General features: G+C 43.5%; 1 protein-coding gene across 7 annotated transcripts in view; it reads right to left on the reverse strand.

The window, feature by feature from the left end:
• Igf2bp3 (insulin like growth factor 2 mRNA binding protein 3) overlaps positions 1-19,014 on the reverse strand; it is a 135,481-nt gene that overhangs the window by 55,338 nt on the left and 61,129 nt on the right. For 5 of the 7 annotated variants that reach the window (XR_004121976.1, XM_031381815.1, XM_031381817.1 and 2 more), the window contains 2 exons: positions 1,904-1,955; positions 1,752-1,815 (listed from right to left, as the gene is read on the reverse strand). Coding sequence is in view for 6 of the 7 variants with exons in the window: in XM_031381815.1 (XP_031237675.1) it covers positions 1,752-1,815; positions 1,904-1,955 (116 nt within the window). In the remaining variant the exon portion in view is untranslated. Of the gene's footprint in view, positions 1-1,751; positions 1,816-1,903; positions 1,956-7,508; positions 8,017-16,704; positions 16,726-19,014 lie in introns of those variants that run through there. The other 2 variants (XM_031381819.1, XM_031381818.1) reach the window with 2 other exon arrangements.

The raw sequence follows: 19,014 nt of genomic DNA on the forward strand, positions 1-19,014 counted from the left end.
CATGAAACAACTTTCTGGTGCATTACTTAATCATTTTCCAAATATTTTATTGAGAAATCTTGCATCTATATTCATCAGGAGGAATTGCCTATAACTTTCTCTTTCTGTTGTCTCTTTATCTAGTTTGGGTATGCGGTTAGTACAGCTTGAACGAGTTTGGTAGAATTCCTACATTTTCTAATTCATGGACTAGTTTGAGGAGCACTCGTCTTCCTCAAACAGATGGCAGAACTCAGCAGTGTCTGAGCCTGAATGCTTTTAGCCAGGGGACTTTCTTATTAGTGTTTCGGGCTCACTGGTTGTTACAGATCTGTCCATTTCTACTAGATTTTCCAACTTAGTGAAATATGTGGGATTTTATTTTTTAGGTAACTTCTAATGATTTTCTTAATTTCAATGATGTCTGTTACAATGTTTCCTTTTTCAATTAAGTCTTTTTTTAATGACTTATTTATTTTATGTTATGTGCATTTGTGTTTTTCCTGCATGTATGTGTAAAGGTATTGGATCTCCTGGAGCTGGAGTCACAGATGGTTATGAGCTGCCATGTGAGTGCTGAGAGTTGGACCTGGGTCCTCTAGAAGACCAGCTGCTGCTCTTGACTGTTGAGCTATCTCTTCAACCCCTCAACTAAGTCTTAACTTAGATTTTTCTCTGCAAGGCCTGTCTCCTGCAATCCTTCCTGACATCTGGTAGATAGATGTCCTGGAACCTGAGTCTGTGGCCCTACAGACTGTGGCTCTGATCAAGCTTCCCCTGGCTCAACAATGCTTGTTCTGATGGAAGTTCATCTTCCAAGAGACAATCTGCTGGCTAAGTTTCAGTGTGTAGTCAGTGCCAGGACACTTGCTCTGGGACCACCCACTTGGTAGGGGTCTTTCTAAAAATCTCTTTCTCTAGCTGAGGAACAACAGGCTAGATTGTGCCAGCAACAGGGCTCCAATGGGCTGCTAATTGTCTCCTAAAAGGAGCAGCACCCAGAGTAGATACTCTCCAAGATCTGGGTGGGACTCCTCCCCTTCGCATAGAGGCTGTCCCTCAAGTTCCATCTGAATTCACACTGCTAAAGATCACTTCCCATTTCTTCTTTAGGCTTAGGGATGGCCCATGTAGTCCTTCCAATTCTTCCATAGAGAAGACCAGTGTGTTCCAGACCTCTACCAGGATGCAAGTGAGTCTTCCAGTCACAGTCCTGGCTCGAGGGACTCTGCACCACCCTGCTTTCACACTCCAGGCTGAGCTATCAAAGGCAGTGTCTGTGGGCCCCTTATTTTCTCTTCCACTGCTGGCAAAATTATCATGGGTTGATCCAAAAGCTGTCAGTTGCAAGTTGTACTGGTTCAGCATCTGCTCAGTTAGTGAACTGTGTAATCATGCCCAACTCAAGGAGGAAAATGCCGACATTTAACCGGTGTTAGTTTAATGCAGTCACCAAAGAATAAGGAGGCAAATCACATAGCTTGGAAAAATATTCAGGCCCTTTGTGCAGATAGGTTGTAGTTTAGCTTCATATATCACTCTGAGAATAGTATTAAAGATAAATTAAAAATGGAACAAACCTTAAATCTGTGCAGATTTTCAATAGTAATGCAGATTTTAAAAGGCATTAATTGTAGAGTCAAAACATAAAAAATAAAGTTTCCTTTTGTGACCCACCAGCCTGTCTTCAGTTTAGAGGACTACACAATATAAGTGACTGTAGTAACTTAACCTAGTTATTACAGATAGACAAGAAGTTTCAGGCTGCTTACTGTCTAGCTTGGTCCTTACTGGAATAGGTTACATTTACAACTGCCGTTTCCGAGTCCGTGTTCACTGGGGGAAAAAGAAAGACAAAGACCTGGTTAGTTTCTTTCCACTTCCTTCCTTCTATAAATTTAAAAGCAATTCAGAAGACAGGTACCTTGCTCACAGCTCTCCACCACTCCATACTGGACTAGTAAACTATCCAGCACCTAGCAGGAGGGGAGAGAAAATCATTAAGTTCTGAGTTTCCCACGATATTAACAGGCAGGAATATGCACTCAAATTGCAAATCATCATGATAGGAAGAGTCAAAGAATTAACTGGGGCTTTGAATTACAGAACCATAAGGAACACACACACTGCTTCCTCTGCTGCCATGCCTGCCCGTTCCCCATCCCAGCCTTCACCTGCTACCCTCAGCAAACTTGGGAGCAGCTACAGGGTAAGTACATGCTATTTCTCATATGCAGATCTTACTTCCTCCATGAATTCAAAGTCATAAGATGAGGCCAACGTTAAAGAGTCTATCTGTAAGATGGTCCTTTCCAAAGAACTTCTTTTTCTAGCTCCACTGAATCTAGCAGGTCAAGGTAAGCACAAGGCACACAGTAAATTAAAGCACACTGTGGCAGCTGTCAGCACGCAGATGCATGCAAGGAGGTGTGAGCATTTCTAGATCTGAACAAGAGTGGAAAACATAAATACAAAGCTGTCTCCTCTCTCCTGAGCTGTACAATATTCTGAGAGAGAAGTTATTAAGTAGTAATTATAGGTTCGTTATAACAAGAACTGGGGCTCTGTCTCATCATACAGCCAACTTCACCTGCTCTTAGCTTCCCAGCCCTCCCCACTCACAAAATGTTAAGCAAAATTAGTTTCTATGTATCTACAGCAAATTACTTATTAATTTAATTGCCAAAATAAGAAAGGCAGCAGTCCCTGAATTTGTTCTCTGGCCCCAGGACACAGTAAACTGTTAAGAGGCGTGCCACATTTGAAAGGTAATTTCTTACTTCATCAGGGTTCCTTCCTTCATGAGCACTTTTCAAAGGATACTTCACCTTCTGTGGTATATTTTTGTGCATCTGCCTACTAGCTGTCTGGAAACGTGCTTTCTTCTTCGAAGAAGGCTGACTTCTAACTTGTTAACAGAATGCCTACTTCTTTTTTTGCCTTTGAGACAGGGTCTCACATAACTCAGGCTGGCCTCTAACTCACTATGTAGCTGTAATGTGGATATGCTGAAAGCCAAGGCAGTATAAGGGTGGTCGTGGAGGAGAAGAGCAGTCAGTAAGGGATAATTACCCATTTAATGTTTACTTAATCATACCTAGCTCTTTCTGAAAGCAATTTGCTTAGTAATTAAATATGTTAGCTCTCAGTTTCCCTTCTGCCATCGCAGCTTTACTACTCCAGAGCCATGGAGTGGCCCATGAACAACACGGCTAAAACCTACAAAACAAAACCAGCAGAGCCAACATTCTTCAAAAGCTCCACTGGCAAAGAGGCCAAGACTTCCATCTGCACAGGATGTGTGATATACACTTAGACATGTATCTATACAATGTCTACACATAAATGCACATACATGTGCATGTACAAGTAAAATTTGAAGTTAGGAAACATATATCACATTCTTACAATGTTATTTTCTATTAGGTTTCACATATTCAAACAAAACATCTTAGGCAATAGCAGCACATATGAAGTCCAGGACAGCCAGGGCTACAGAGAAACCCTGATATAAAAAAAAACAAAAACAAAAACAGAAAAATTCTTGTACACTTAAACATCTTATTCCCAAGAATACGTAAATGCTACTGGTTTCTGAGTACACTGTGTAAAATTTGCCAACTACTATACTAATAATGGCAAGCTTCATGGTACATAAATCATACTCAAACAAACATGATTTAAAATAAAACCAAAACAGACAAAACGGTAATCCTTTAAAAAAAAAAAAGAAAAAGAAAGAAAAAGGAAAAAAAGACGTGCAGCATCAATCTTGGTATTTAGTTGCGAACAAATTAACAACATAACTGGGCACCATGTGGGAAGTTTACATCCAGGCAACAGAGGGATTCAGTGGGTCCTTGGTACCTTAGACGTTTTATGGGCAAATCTAGGGATAATCATAACTCAGAGAATGGGGGAGGTGCCAATGGCCTAATCACCCTTCAGACTGGGTGAGTTCAATGGTGTCTTTAATCCCAGCTCCAGGAGGCAGAAACAAGTGAGTCTGAAGCCAGCCTAGTCTACATAAGGTAAATCACCCCTCACTAAGAGTACAAGTATCTTCTAAGTTGGCGAGTCCTACGTATTAAGTAGGAAGATATGCTATGTGCCTGTGGTTTCTTCTTCTCAGTCATTATTGTTGAGCGTTCCCTTCCCTTCCCCCCAACTTCCTTACCTATTTCTATAACATCTCCACAAATCTTTCACAAACCAGAATCCATACTTAAGTGAATTTACTTCCCTCAAGCTGGATTGGAAATATTTCTTCATGCCTAGTGAAGTCTAAAACCCAACTGAAGGTGAAAGACAAGGCAAGTTAAGCCTCGGATGTAATGTCTTGTTAGACATTTTTCCTTTTAGGACTTAGGGTTAAAAATCACCCAAAAATATAGGACCTTTGTTTTATGTTGTTCACCCAAAGCACAAATAGTAAAGAAAGTTACATGATACATGCAAAGGTTGTTGCTTTCTTGATCATGGTGGTAAAGAATCCAGGTCATGTTGGGCAGTGGTAGTGCATGCCTTTAAGCTCAGCACTCACAGGCAGAGGCAAGAGGATCTCAGAGAGTTTGAGGCCAGCCTGGTCTAGAGAGCAAGTTTCATGACAGCCAGGGCTATTACACAGAGGAAACCCTGTCTCAAAACAAAACAAAACAAAACAGTCAAACAAAACAACAAAAACAAATCAAGATCATTCACAACAGCCTAGAGTAGAAACCACCTCAAAATCTATCAGCTGACGAATGATGAAGAAAACATGGTACTCTCCTATAAAGAGCCATCATTTGGTCATAAAAGGAAGCATTTACAGACACTACAGCATAGGTGAACCTTGAAAATAGTATGCCAAATGCCAGAAAATGCCAGAAGCCAGGCACACTGTCTGATTGCACCTATATGAATGTCTAGAATACCAAATCCCATAAAGGTACAAGGCAGACAACTAGTTGCTAAAAGAAGGGGCAGAGGGAAAGTGGCCAGCAACACCTGGAGGTTCTTTCTGCATTTATAAAACTTTCTAAAGTCACAATGGTGGTTGGAAATAAACAGTGATGCACTAAAGACCAATGCACTGTGCATGCCAAAAGGGGAACTGCAGAGTACCTGAACTCCATCTCAACAAAGCTGTTGAGTATTACTGAAGATCAACAAATGACACAAAATTTCATAGGTAGATAGATGATAGATAGATAGATAGATAGATATTGTACATTGATGTGTACCAGTATCCTTGAGATAAAAAGGATCTTCCGTCATGAAGGAAGCTCCTTACAAGCATAGGAAGGTAAAGAATTCAATAGCTTCAGGAAGTCCCTGAAACTGACCAGATTCACTCCTTGCCACAGTAAAAAATAAAAGCCTCAGATTCAGTAGATCTGAGCTGCAAACAAGACTATGAGACCAGACCAGCTACCAGGGAGAGCAGAAACCAGCTAGGCTACCTCAAAGAGGCACTTGGCTAGGACACTCACCGACACCCTCCCACCCACTGCACTGTCTGCAATCTGTGCAGAGTGCTCCTGGTCCCCAGCTTTGTGAGCTGCCACCCATGCTGGGGAGGGCTTTTGGTGATGCAGCTGTCTTTGAGTCATTTCTGCTCCTGTAACTAACTCCTCATTCATATTCCTGTATGTAACCCCCATAAAACTCACTGGTTCACTAAGTCAGGCTTCAGTGATATCTGTATTTGGTCTGTGTAGATTCCCTTATCTGAGGTAAGCAGATGTGTGTATTGTGTCTCCCCAAGAAAAGTTTTGTCATACAACATGCCTATACACATGAAATCATCACAATCATCACAAAAGCAGTTTCCTCGTGTCTTATCTATCCATGATTATCTCAATAGATAGCTGAAAATATGCATGCAACTCTGGTTCCATTGTAGTCTGTGTTCCTTTGCGTCCTCAGCCTTGGCTCTACCTCCACAAAACTGTGCTGCAGCTGATCCACCAGGCACAGGAAGTACACCACGCTCAGCCAAAACCTTCTCCTGTATTGCCGATGCTTTCATATAGTTCCTCACACTGGTATGTCTGAACCACGAGGCCAGTATGCAACTCTCCTCCTGCCAGAAGTTACATAACCCAAAGGGGTTTCAAGTCACTAGTGTGCACTGTCCATACTTCAGCATGGTGTGTGTGTGTGTGTGTGTGTGTGTGTGAGTGTGAGAGAGAGAGAGAGAGAGACAGACAGACAGACAGACAGAGACAGAGAGAGAGACAGACAGAGAGAGACAGAGAGAGACAGAGAGAGAGAGACAGAGAGAGACCCCAACACTTATGCTACAGCCATATTTTCAAGATTGAATGGTAAAGTGTCTGTCTCTGATTTTCTCTATGTCTCTCTGTCTCTTATCTCCAACATCTGACCCTGGAAATGAAAAAGTATCATTTTATCATGTTTTTCCTTATCTTTCCTTACCCACCATATTAGTAGTAATTACACGTGGTGATGTTAGCAGGTGTGTGTAGCTACCACCTCCTCTTCGCCATCACACTAGCTATTAAAGCTGCCAGGTAATATCTAACACATACATGTAGCCATGCTACAGCTCTCTTTACTTTTCACATGGCAATGGGACCAAGGGGAAAATACTGGCATGACAGTCTCTTGCCAATCCATACCAGCAGTTGCCTGTCATCTCTTCTTCAAACAAAGATGTACTAACCTCTAGGGCTGAGAGGCAAGCTCATGGCTTACATCTGCTTACTCCATGCCTACCTAATAAAAACTGAAAGTGATTAAAAGAAAGACACAAAATAGTGTCTGTGTCTACTGTAGTGACACACAGCTATAACCCCAGAACACAGGAGGCTGAGGCAAGAGAACAGTCAAGAGTTTGAGGCCAAACTACACCATGTAATAAAATCCTGTCTTTAAAAAAGGCTTTTGTAATCATCCTGAGTGAGGTAACCCAGACCCAGAAAGACAACATGGTATGTACTCGTATATTTATGTATATGTGTGTATACATATGTATATATATGTGTGTGTGTATATATATATATATTCATATATACTCATATATACACATATATGAGTAGCTTGATGTTCTTGTGGAAATCCTAAGAGTGGGAGCAGGGGCTGTCCATGACTTGTCTACTTCTGGGACCCTTTTCCCCATCTTGGGTTGCCTTGTCCAGCCTTGATGTGATGGTATGTACCTGGTCTCATCGTAGCTTGTTATGACCTGTTTGGCTGATGTCCCTGGGGGGCCTGCTATTTTCTGAGGGGGAAGGGGGAGAGAGTTGGGGAGGGGGAGGGAGAAGAAATTTCGGTCTGTATGTAATATATGAAAAAATAATAATAATTAAAAGGGCTTTTGTCCTGAGTGCAAAGAAAGCTAATCTTCAGTTCTGAAGTAACTGAAGCTAACAGGTGCACTTGTCACAGACTCATGAAAAAGCAGCACAAGCAGCACTGCAGCCAGGCCACAGTGAAACTCAAGTACAAGTCAAAGGCAGGGCACCCACACTCAGCCACCTGGTAGCCTTCCAATACTAACATTAGTTCTAGGGAAGGCTCACCTCCTGTAAGAGGTGCGAACCATGTCCATAGAAGCTGCTCTGCAGAGCTGGGGTGAGCGGAGGAACGTCCATCAGATGCACCCAACGCTTCCTAAGAACAGGCCCAGGACCTCTGCTCTTGCATCTCTGAAAAGACTACATATACAACAAAAAGCACTCATACATTGCAGGTGTCGGCAGCCATTTCTAGTAAATACTAACCCAAGTAAACAAAACAAAGGTTTCACCTAATATTTCTCTAAAATGTCACCAGCTTTGGATAAGACTTCTCTTACAGCAAGTCTGAGGATGGCTTTTAGGTTGAGAAGACTTGCCCTTAGGAACAGTGGCAGCACACACCCAGATCACCAGGAAAGCCCTCCTGGGCTCACAGATGGTCCAGTGTGGAGTCCTTAGAGCAAAGGCATGCCTTCTGGAAGCCATACACTTCGCTTCACCAGTTAGATCCCCTAAGCAGGTGAGGAGGTGGCGAGTTAGCACTCAGTCACATGGTCAGAAGCAGGAGAGTCACCTTCCCTGAAGCCCCGCCCATCATCATCTCTGAGGTCCTACACTCTGAGGGCATCCTACACTCCCAAGTTTCCACTGAGCCATGCTGGCTTTAAAAAGCTAAGTGAGCAAGTCACACCCTTGTTTCAGTCCCTTGCAATTACTGGGAAGTCCCTGTGACCTGCTCACATGACCTGCTCATCCTGTTTTGCATATACTACCCTCTGCATTGTTCCAGCTGTCCTTGGTTCTGAACTGTGCAATCTGGAAGCAGCCCTGTCCATCACTCACTCCACACATTCCACAAGGCATCAGCATCTCATTCTGCAGCTAGATAAACTATGGCAGGGAGGCTTAACAGTGCTAGTCAACCCCAGCTGTCAGGGTTCTGCTTACTCAAATAACTGAGCCCATAGAAAAAGTGGTTTCCAGGTAGTCAGGAGTCATTAGTGTTGGTCACAGAGTACACTAACACCTGACCATACATACTGATTAATTTTATAAGGTATGAATTTTACACAACTTCTTTAAGAGACATTTGTGTTTATGTTTACATATCTATGCACACACTCAGAGGAGCAGTGCATTTTCACACTTGTATATACAGTTCTCTTATTTGCTCCTCCAAATGTGACTGATGTCTCCATTATAGATGTATGAGCTGGGGTGGGATTTAAAGTAACTAGCTGAAGCATGGCTTTTCTCACCTTTTTTCCCTGACCATCTGAATAAACCACATTGATGAATTACTCTTTTCAAGTGCCTGAGGACATCTCCAGGACCAACTGTTACCGTTATCTTTTCTTTCACCCCACCCCCGCCCCCAGTCACCATCCACCTCAACAGGAGTATCTGAGAGAAAGGGCAGTGGTGACAGCCTGGCCCCTTCTAGGCCTCAGCCCCTAAACCCAAAGATGAGAAACGGGAGGATTCTACAATTAGCCAGTATGGTGGCACAAACCTCTAATTCTTGCATTTGACAAGCTTTGACAGGAGGATTATGATTCAGGAACTAACTGGACTACATAGTAAGACCTTAACTCAAAACCAAAACCCTAAAAAAGAAAATCAAACAATTCACAACCTGCTAACTTAGTCCTTAACAACCAGCAAAGCAAAACCATTGCCCCAGGAAAAGGGGGTGGTAGGAAGCAGAGACGAAGCCTAATCGTGGGGCAGTGTTTCAGTGGCCAGGAACCTGCTCAGCATCTATGAGGCCCTGAGTTCACTCCTGGATTGGCCAAGGGAAAGAAAGAAGTTCAGTTATCATCCTTACACTGCTCTGTATACCCAGTGAAACACTGTTGGAGAAAACTAATTTTTCATTTGCAAGCAGTTATCAGTTGTAGATAACTTCTAGGTTAGGGATCGGGGCTGGTGTCTACTTCCACTCTCAGCACTGGGACCCCATCAGGTCCAGACTCATGCAGACTCTGTGAGGCAGATTCTCTCAGTGGCCTGGACTGGCAGGCGAGCAACTCCCATTGACCTTCTTGTCTCTGTCTTTGCAGTGCTGCTGATACACACATACGCCACCATGTGGGCATTTTACACAGGACAGAGCAAACTCTGGTCCACACTTCAGAGGCAAGCACAAAACTGCCTTCTCCAGATTGCTTTAAGGCTGTGTAACCAAACAACAGCAAACACAGAAAGAGAGGTCTCAGTGTTGCATTTAACAAGTTTAGTTAAAAGACCACCAAGATACACAACTGGGTACAATTTAAAACACACCAGTAGTCAGGAAAATCACAGCAGCTCCAGTTATAAATGGGCGAGGAAAGCTAACAGGCCCGAATGATCTCAGCTAATACATGTTGGAGCCAAAGCACAGAGGGCCCCGAAAGAAACTACACAAATACTTCAAGCTGTGTGTAGTGGCTCATGACAGCTGTTCTAGGAGACAGAAGCAGGAGGATTGCTGTGAGTTCAATGGTTAGCCTGAGCTTCAGAATGAGGCTGTTTGAAACATTCACAGGATGCATGCACGTACAGCAATTTAACAATTAAAAACAAAGCAAGGCCAGTTATGTAGATATGTGGTAATGCACTTCTGGGATTCCAGCCTTCAAAAGGCTGAGGCAGGAGAATAGAGGGTTGGAAGCCAGCCTGGACAAAATGTCAAAAAGCTGTTCCTTATTGTCGATGCACTAACTTCGTTTCTGTTTAGTCAACATAAAGGACTCATCCAGAATGTAAGTGAAAACCTGTGCACAGACATGTCCACTGACAGGTCAACTGCTGGAATGAGAGTAAAAATCACTTGCATAGGCAGCGATTTGGAATGCTTTAGATAATTACAAACCACACAGAAAATACGGTAATTAACAATCATCATACACACTTAAAGAGGCCAAGTGCATTTTTAAAGTGTTTAGAACTGTTGTGCTTCAGCTGGGCCTGCTGGCACAGATGTGGCCAGCTCAGAACTTGAGAGATGCTATCACAAACTGAAATGAGCAACTGTGAGGCCCTTAGTCTAGTCCCAAGTACTGACCCCCAAAGCTTCAGAGGATGCTTCAAGAAAATGAAGATGGCCACAGGAAGGGATGTTTGCGGACAATGTATGTGATGAGGGATGTGTATATAGGGTGTTTAAAAAACTTGGATACCGCTGGGCCGTGGTGGTACACGCCTTTAATCCCAGCACTTGGGAGGCAGAGGCAGGTGGATTTCTGAGTTCAAGGTCAGCCTGGTCTACAGAGTGAGTTCCAGGACAGCCAAGGCTACACAGAGAAACCCTGTCTTGAAAAAACAAACAAACAAAAGAACTTGGATACCCCAAATTGTCTTGTATCATCCAAACACTGCTGGTAGGAATATAAAAATGATACAATCATTCTAGAAATTAGTCTGATAGTTCCTTGAAAAGCTACCACATGCCTCACCAATCCCATCTTTAGGAACACACCCTTCAAAGCTCTGAAAATCCCTACTCACCACGAACAAGCACACACACTAGCCGTGCAGCTATATGGCCAGTGGGAAGACCGCATGGGTACATTCATACGGCAACTGTCTTCCCAGCCGTGAGAAATGGTGAAGTGCGTGTGAAAACACGGCACCCTGAAAAGAACGCCAGGACAGAAAGATGCCAACACGAGCATGCTGGTGTGCAACCATAAGGCCAGGACTCCAAAGACTGCAAACACTAAGCTACCCTGGTTACAGAGTGGGACCATGTTTAAAACATCAAACCAAACAAATTGCGCAGGCATTCAAGGCCACACACACGGAATAACTCCATTTACATTAAATATCAGAACAGGCAATCTATAAAGACAAAAAAAGTCTATCAGTGTTATGATCTAGGAAGCAAGGAGACAATGATAAGAACCACAGTGAATTTAGGGGACACTGAAAACATTCCGAAATGTTTTTAACCCTGTGGATACTCCTTCAAAGTCTTTGTATTGTATACTCTACAAGGTAAGATTTATACTCTATGGATTACAGCTCAATTTTAAAAACCTAACAAGCATAACATACAACATGCTTTGCCATGCTAAGAAACTGAGTCTCTTAACAGTATTATTCTAGAAAAAATAAATGAAAACATAAATTATATAGGTTATACTGACTTTCAGAAATTGTTTAAGAAACAAGGAATTTCAAAAAAAGAGGTGTGGGTCCTGGAGAGATAGATGGCTTAGTGGTTATGAGTGCTGACTGCTCTTACAGAGGTCCAGAGTTCAATTCCCAGCAACTACAAGTGGCTCACAACCATATAAATAAATCTTTAAACAAATAAAGAAAATAGGTGTGTCGTCTTTCTTATTTTTAAGGTTCTTCCTGAAGACGTGAAGCAGGCAAACACAGGAATAGATTAGCAATCTAGGACTCCACTGGGCTCCGACTGCCCATACTCCTCTCTCAAGGATCTACCTACACAGCTGCACATGACTCTGCAAAGTGGATTTGTCTTCCATACATACCATTGAAACACACAATGTGCCCCTTTTTTGTGTAAAGTGTTTGTCCAAATGTATTTCTTAAGATTCCTGGTACAGAAAGTGAGGTAATGAATGCAGCAAGCAAAATGCTTGTCTGTCAAAACACTGCGTGGCCCACGGTCACTCCTGAAAGTGTGTTCCCTTTTTATTTGTACTATTGCTTCACTTTTGAATGTGAGCTTTTAGTTCAATCCCTTAAATAAGGAGCAGAAACCTGGAAGTACCCAGTTCAGATTCCTGAGCACATAGGCAAAAGCACCACAATGAACCAGGCAGAGCAACATACAGAAATGACTTTGAAATTGGTAGAAAAGAGAAAGCTGCTTGCCACTGCATCCATTGGAGTACTAAGCACACTACTGAAACAAGGCCTGGTTTGGCACCAGGTCCGTGGAATCTCTCCCCTTCACAGCATCTGTCTTCCATGATAAGCACGCCCACATTCCCTAAGAAGTCAAGCTCCTTTTTAACTTGTGGGCATGAGTGCTAGGAATTAAACCTGGGTCCTCTGGAAGAGCAGCCAGCGTCCCTAACTGCAGAGTCAACCTCTCCAGCCTCTTGTTTCCTTTTTCTGCTAGGTTTTTGTTTTTGTTTTTAGAATCTCACACTTATGGCTCAGACTAGCCAGGACTGATGATTCTCCTGCCTCCCAAGTGCTGAGATTAGCCCAGTGTCACTATGCCTGGCTTTACCATAATGCTTACAACTTGAAATTCACCTAGTATAGTTAATGAACATGTATATGTGCACACACAAACACATACAAACACACACACACACACACACACACACACACACACACACATGCTTTCACTCATGCTGCACAAACAAAACAAAACAAAACAAAGCAAGACAAAACTAATAAAAACTAAAGAAAAAAAGCCCCTTGGTAAGACAGTTCCATATAAATTTAGGTCAAAATACTTATGAGGATTCTGGAACTACATTTTAATTTCAGAGTTCTGTTCCCCAGAAAATAAGAAACACATTCTACCACAAACTAGAAATCTCTGAAATTCTAAGTCTGAAATCAGGGCACAGGGAGGCATGGCTGCTAGCTAGTGTTGCTAGCAATCTTAGGCATTCATCTGGTGCTGCTTTAAAACCTTTACAGTCTTTCTGGCTTGTTGGAGGGGAAGAGAAATCCACAAACTTTAATGAGGTTCAAGGCTGCTACCGAGTATCACAGCCTCGTCTCTCATCCACTCCCCACGGAGTTCCCACTAAGTACCCTTCACCTAAAACACACTGTAGGGCTCCTTGACTCTGGAATGCAGCCCATTACCTCATTTCAGCTAACCACTCTACTGTGTTCAAGACTGATGTCATCAGGACTGATATCATTAGCACCTGCAGGCGTGACTGGTACCCTGTGAAAAGAGGGACATTTGGACAAAGGCAGAGCACAACTGCAAAGACGGCCTTTAGTGGGTGCCGCAATAGCTAAGAAATACGAAGACTGCTGGCAGCTGGCTCACATGTGCTATCATCTGGGATTGCTATCTCCAGAATTCCAAGAGAATGAATGTGTTGCTTAAAGCCTCCTGCCTTGTGGACACAACCCTAACCCCCTCAATCTGCACAGTATGTACCTTGAACTTAGCGCAGGGGCTTGTCTGAGCACAAGCCAACAGGCCATTCACTGGTCCATGTCTGGGTGAGAGTCCTTGCTTCCATGCTATGTCTAGAGCAAGCTGCTCAGATATTCACATTTGAAGGCTCTAAAAGCAGGAGAGACTCTCCACTCACCTCTACATACGTAATTAGTCAAACACACATTATCCCATTTAGTTATCCAACTATCTGCCAGTGTAGACATTAACCATGTCCTCAAGATGTATAATATGCCTCAAAGAGGAAAGGCCTCTTACCCAGTCAGACAACAGAGAGCTCTGTCCTGGGTTCCATTCTCAGCACCCACATAGTGACTCACAACTGTGTGTTCATTTCTAAAGGCTCCGACACCCTCTCTGGCCTCCTGGCATGCCACACACACACATGGATCACAGATATACCTGAAGGCAAGACACCCACACACATAAAATAAAAAGAAATAAACAACAAAGGAGGTTGCAGGGGGAGGAAGAAAGATTGGGATTATTCCCTAAAATACGAACTAAATGGCCTCAAGTCCAAATGACTCCACAGAGCAGACACTTCTTCTGGACGAGTAGCTCTCTCAAGATCCTGGGCTCGTGGTTCAACAGTGACGAGGACATTCTGCAAGAAAAGCAGGCAATCTTAACTGCAAAGCCACCTCTCTAGACCTGCAGTGACATTCTCCCAGTGGTCTGTGGGAAGAAGGAAGGTAGCTTTACACCAAACACACTACCGACACTGCTTCAACTCCCCCTTCCAGGAGTCCAGGATCGCTATGAAGTGGCAAGTTGTGCCAACAGCAGTGTCCACTCAATAGACTGACAGTGGTGTTTCCTCTCAAATGTATAAGCTCAGACTAACCAGGAGAGAAACCTCAGTTAAGCCCAGCTAAGACCATCTACGCAATATCCACTACTACTAAAACTGTCAAGGTCATCAAAATCAGTGTAGAAGGCAGGGACCAACCTCAGAGGTCCTCTGGCCCAAACAGGAGTGCCGCCACTACATGGCATGGCCTGCACATACTGGAAAACAAACGCAGCATGAACACACACACACACACACACACACACACACACGTTACAGTTGTGAGAGTGTAAGGGTGGAGCCATGGGTCTAACTCACATGCCAAAGTCTTTTAGGTCAAAATGTTTTTAACTTGTAAAAAAACAAAACCACACTGTGCAGTGGTGGCGCACACTTTTAATCCCAGCGCTTGGGAGACAGAGGCAGGTGGATTTCTGAGTTCAAGGCCAGCCTGGTCTACAGAGTGAGTTCCAGGACAGCCAGGGCTATACAGAGAAACCCTGTCTCCAAACAAACAAACAAACAAACACCAAAACCACATATGCAAAATAACTACTCCTCAAATAATGAAGCAACTTAGAGCCACTTCAATTGTTTAAGATGCATGGCCTTGGGAGCAAAGTCAGGGAAACTTAAAGTTAAAAATTAATAAGAGGTCAGTGATAATACTCTAAAAATATACAATAAGGTAGAGGTGACCCTTAAGCTGGGTAGCAAACACTCCCGGACTAACCCTGCTTGGCAAGGGCCTCAGACTCTGCCACGTGCTGCAAAGCTTTCTTGCCAGTAGCACAAGGGAGGCCAGAGCAAAGGTTCTCTTTCTAAACAAACACTACTTAAACACCAAGTCTCATAAAATTCCTAGGAGAGAAACAATGCTGGGACTTAGGAAAGATTTGCCAAGCCAGGAAGAACCCAATACAATGAAGTCACATCATTAATAGGAAAGAAATAGTGAAGATTATTACAAATCAAAACTATTTGCTCAGCTGAGAGTCAACCTCACTGAAATCCTGAAGTGCCCAGAGAGTGTCCAGAGTCACTGGACAACAGATCTGCTCAGAAGAGCAATGCTGGGCATAGGCTTGGAAGGGCTTAACACAAATTCACCTGAAGGAGACTGCATGTGGGGTGCAGCCTTCTTAGTAACACAGCTGTAAGGAGTGTCAGGGACGTTTCCAACTCTTTGTGACTCACTTCAACACATGAGTCAGAAGTTTCCCTTAAAAGAATAAAATAAAAGACAGAAAGAAATTAAGCTGCCTTCAAAGATCAAATTTAATATCAACGTATACTACTATTACAAAGTCTAACAGGGGCCGGCTTGGTGGCTCAGTGGGTAAAAGCACTTACTACCCAAGCCTGATGACCAAAGTTCAATCCCTGGGACTTACAGTAAAAGAAGAAAATGGACTGAGGACTTCTCTAGCCTTCACACACAGAGAAGTAAAAGACTAACCAAAACTGAACTGCATAAAAAACTAAAAGAAATAACCAAATTGTACAGGGTAAAAATGTACAGGGTAGGGCTGGAGAGATGGCTCAGTGGTTAAGAGCACCAACTGCTCTTCCGAAGGTCCTGAGTTCAAATCCCAGCAACCACATGGTGGCTCACAACCATCCATAATGAGATCTGACTCCCTCTTCTGGAGAGTTTGAAGACAGCTACATTGTAATTACATATAATAAATAAATAAATCGTTAAAAAAAAAAAATGTACAGGGTAGCCTGTCCCATGACAGTAAAAGGTTCAAATAGCTTACACTGTGAATCAAGTCTGTCCTACCAAAACCTAAACAAGAATTATCTATAAAGAGTTTTATTTATATACCAATAAAACTAGAGACAACAAATTTACATTCTATTTTCTTATACTTACCTTCTCTACCATCTCTACATACAAAAATCTAGGGATTACAAAAGTGTGTGTGTGTGTGCATATGTGTGCACACCAGGCTGAGGGGATTGATTGTCCATGCGGGTGAGGACAATTCCTAACTTCCATTCCTAACACTCATGAAGTAAGCTGTGTATGGTAGCATGCCTTCACTCTCAGCACTGGGGAGACAGGGACAGGAGGATCCCTAGGGCTCACGGGCCACAGACTGTCCTAACTAGCAAACAGCAAACCTTTGAGAGACTCTGTATCAAAACCTACAGAAGACAGCTCCTGAGGTGGGGCACCCACATACCTCTGGCCTCTACTTACACACCCACACTCACAAACACACACAAACATGAGCATACAAACGTGTACATATGTGCACATACAATAGCATAAATAAAAATAGTCTATGACAGTGCTGAAAGGTTTCTGACCAAGACGTGTTCTGTGAGCTCCTACTGACCTGCATCTGGCATCCTTCCAGGTCTTTGGAAACAACATGGGGGAACTATAACCCTTGTCCCCAAAGCCTGAAGTCTGCGAGGGAGAGACAAAGGTCAGAAGGCAATACAAATATAAAAGCAGTGACAGCTCCCACAGTGCTGTGGGGGGAAAATATTGGAGACACCTGACCCAGGGGCAGCCAGAAGATAAATGAAGGCTTTATGGAAGAAATGGCAGCTAGTGTGGGAACAAAATAGTTAATGGGAATTGAGAGAGGTGGAAAGGAGCAGAGGGAACCCTGGCAGAAATGAAGAGTGAGGTGGAGTTAAGGAAAAAGTTTGTCTTCACAGCAGGACATACAGACCCTGGCCAAAAGCAAGCAGCCTTGTAGGAGCTGATTAACTTAGAATGCACACACCTGAGCCTAGGTCACAGATTGTCTCACAATGGCCTTGCTGAGATTGTCTTACTTTGCCCAAAATGTCACAGTCAGTACAGGGTTGTCCTCAAAGTCTGAAGGCCCCACTGCCCACCCTGGGGCTTGCTAATGCATGACCCTGAAACCCTACCACCTCTGGTTTACATATTGTGAAACTACTGTTCAGATTTATATGGAGAATATACAAGGCCTGGAAACAGTGAATATGTGAATAAAGATCTGGGTTGGGTTGGTTCATTTTGTGCAGCCCAGAGGCACTGACTTGGGCACTGACTTGAGGCAAAGCTGCCTCATATGGACAAAGTTATCTGCCACAAGCCTGATTGTAGGAATTTCACAGTCAGACCCACACAACGGAAGGAGAGAACAACCGTACAAGTTGTTCTCTGACTTCCACATTCCCAGTGTGGCACAGTCTGAGCACGCATGCATGCATACATGAACACAAACAGATAAATAATATTTTTTAAAGAAGCAGAACCCTGGGTAGTGCTGCATTCCTACAACCCCAGCATTTCCGAGGCTGTAGCAGAAGGGTGAAGGGTGGTCTCTGAAGACAGGTTAGACTTCACAGCTGTGTTACCTTGGCCTGAACTGGGTATACAGAAGAGGCTAGACTCCCAGCTCAGAGACCTGTCTACCTCTGCCTCCAGTTGCTGGTATTAAAGGCATGCACCACACCCAGCTGAGAGGGGGTGGGGCTTTGGGTAGGGGTGGGAAGAACAGGCGCTAGACTCTGGTGGGAGACACAAGAGAGCTCCAGCTTTCAGCTGGCTCCAGTAGAACTCCAGATCAAAGGCCCCAGCACCATCTCTGCGGTAGTGATTGCAATTGTCTCCCAATCTTCAAAAGGGGATCAGCTGCTGACAGTCCCTGCTCCCTGCTCACATCCGTGGACCTGATTATCTGCTGGAATGTGAACCCTCTAAGCTATGTGACTCAATGTGACATTTTTTCCTGCATAGAGATTCCTCTAGGTCCTGAAAAAACATCATCTTCATGCCTTCCCCTGACTACTTCCCACTCTTGGGGTTTATTTGATATTTAAGTACTAACTACACTGTGGTCCAGCAGTGTTCCCAGAGTGACAGGTCTCATACAACTACCTATTACTTCCCAAAACCCACAATGCCTCTCCTACAACAAAGGGCTCTGTGGGTGTAATCAAGGACCTAGTTTTCAGGGAATCAAAGGGCTCATCCAAGAGGGCTTGATGTGACCACAGGAGTTCTTGTCCAAGACAAGAAATGTTGGTAAAAAATCAGAATGCTTGGGCTGGAGAGATGGTTCAGCAGTTAAGAGCACTGTCTGCTCTTCCAGAGGTCCTGAGTTCAATTCCACATGGTGGCTCACGATCATCTGTAATGGCATTTGATGCCCTCTTCTGGTATGTCTGAAGACAGAGACAGTGTACTAATATATATATAATTCAAAAATAAAAAAATAAAGAAATAAAAAAGAGGTTCTAATAGCAGAAACAGACACTGTACTCTGAAGATGAGGAAGAGACCATGAGCAAGGAACACAGGCAGCCACGGGAACCTGTAAAAGGAACTCTCCTACACTCACCCAGCCCGACTGACATCCACTCAGCTTCAAGCCTTTGGCTGCCACAGCTGCCTGAGAATTGATTTCTGTTGCTTTAAGCCATGGCATTTGAGAATCTGTTCCTGACTCCATAGGAGACACCATACTTGGTATTTTTATATCAGCACAGGACATAAAACATTCTAAACCTGTAGTTATCAAAAACCGCAATAACCTGAAGGTTTAGATGTGTTAGACTTCTTGAGCCGTCATCCTGTTCAAACACAATAGAAAGTTACGGTGATGGGACCTTTGCAAGATGACTAAGTCACAAGGGCAAAGCTTTAGGGTAGGATAGGTACC

Source organism: Mastomys coucha, unplaced genomic scaffold, assembly GCF_008632895.1.
Source record: "Mastomys coucha isolate ucsf_1 unplaced genomic scaffold, UCSF_Mcou_1 pScaffold20, whole genome shotgun sequence".
Classification (NCBI taxonomy): domain Eukaryota; kingdom Metazoa; phylum Chordata; class Mammalia; order Rodentia; family Muridae; genus Mastomys; species Mastomys coucha.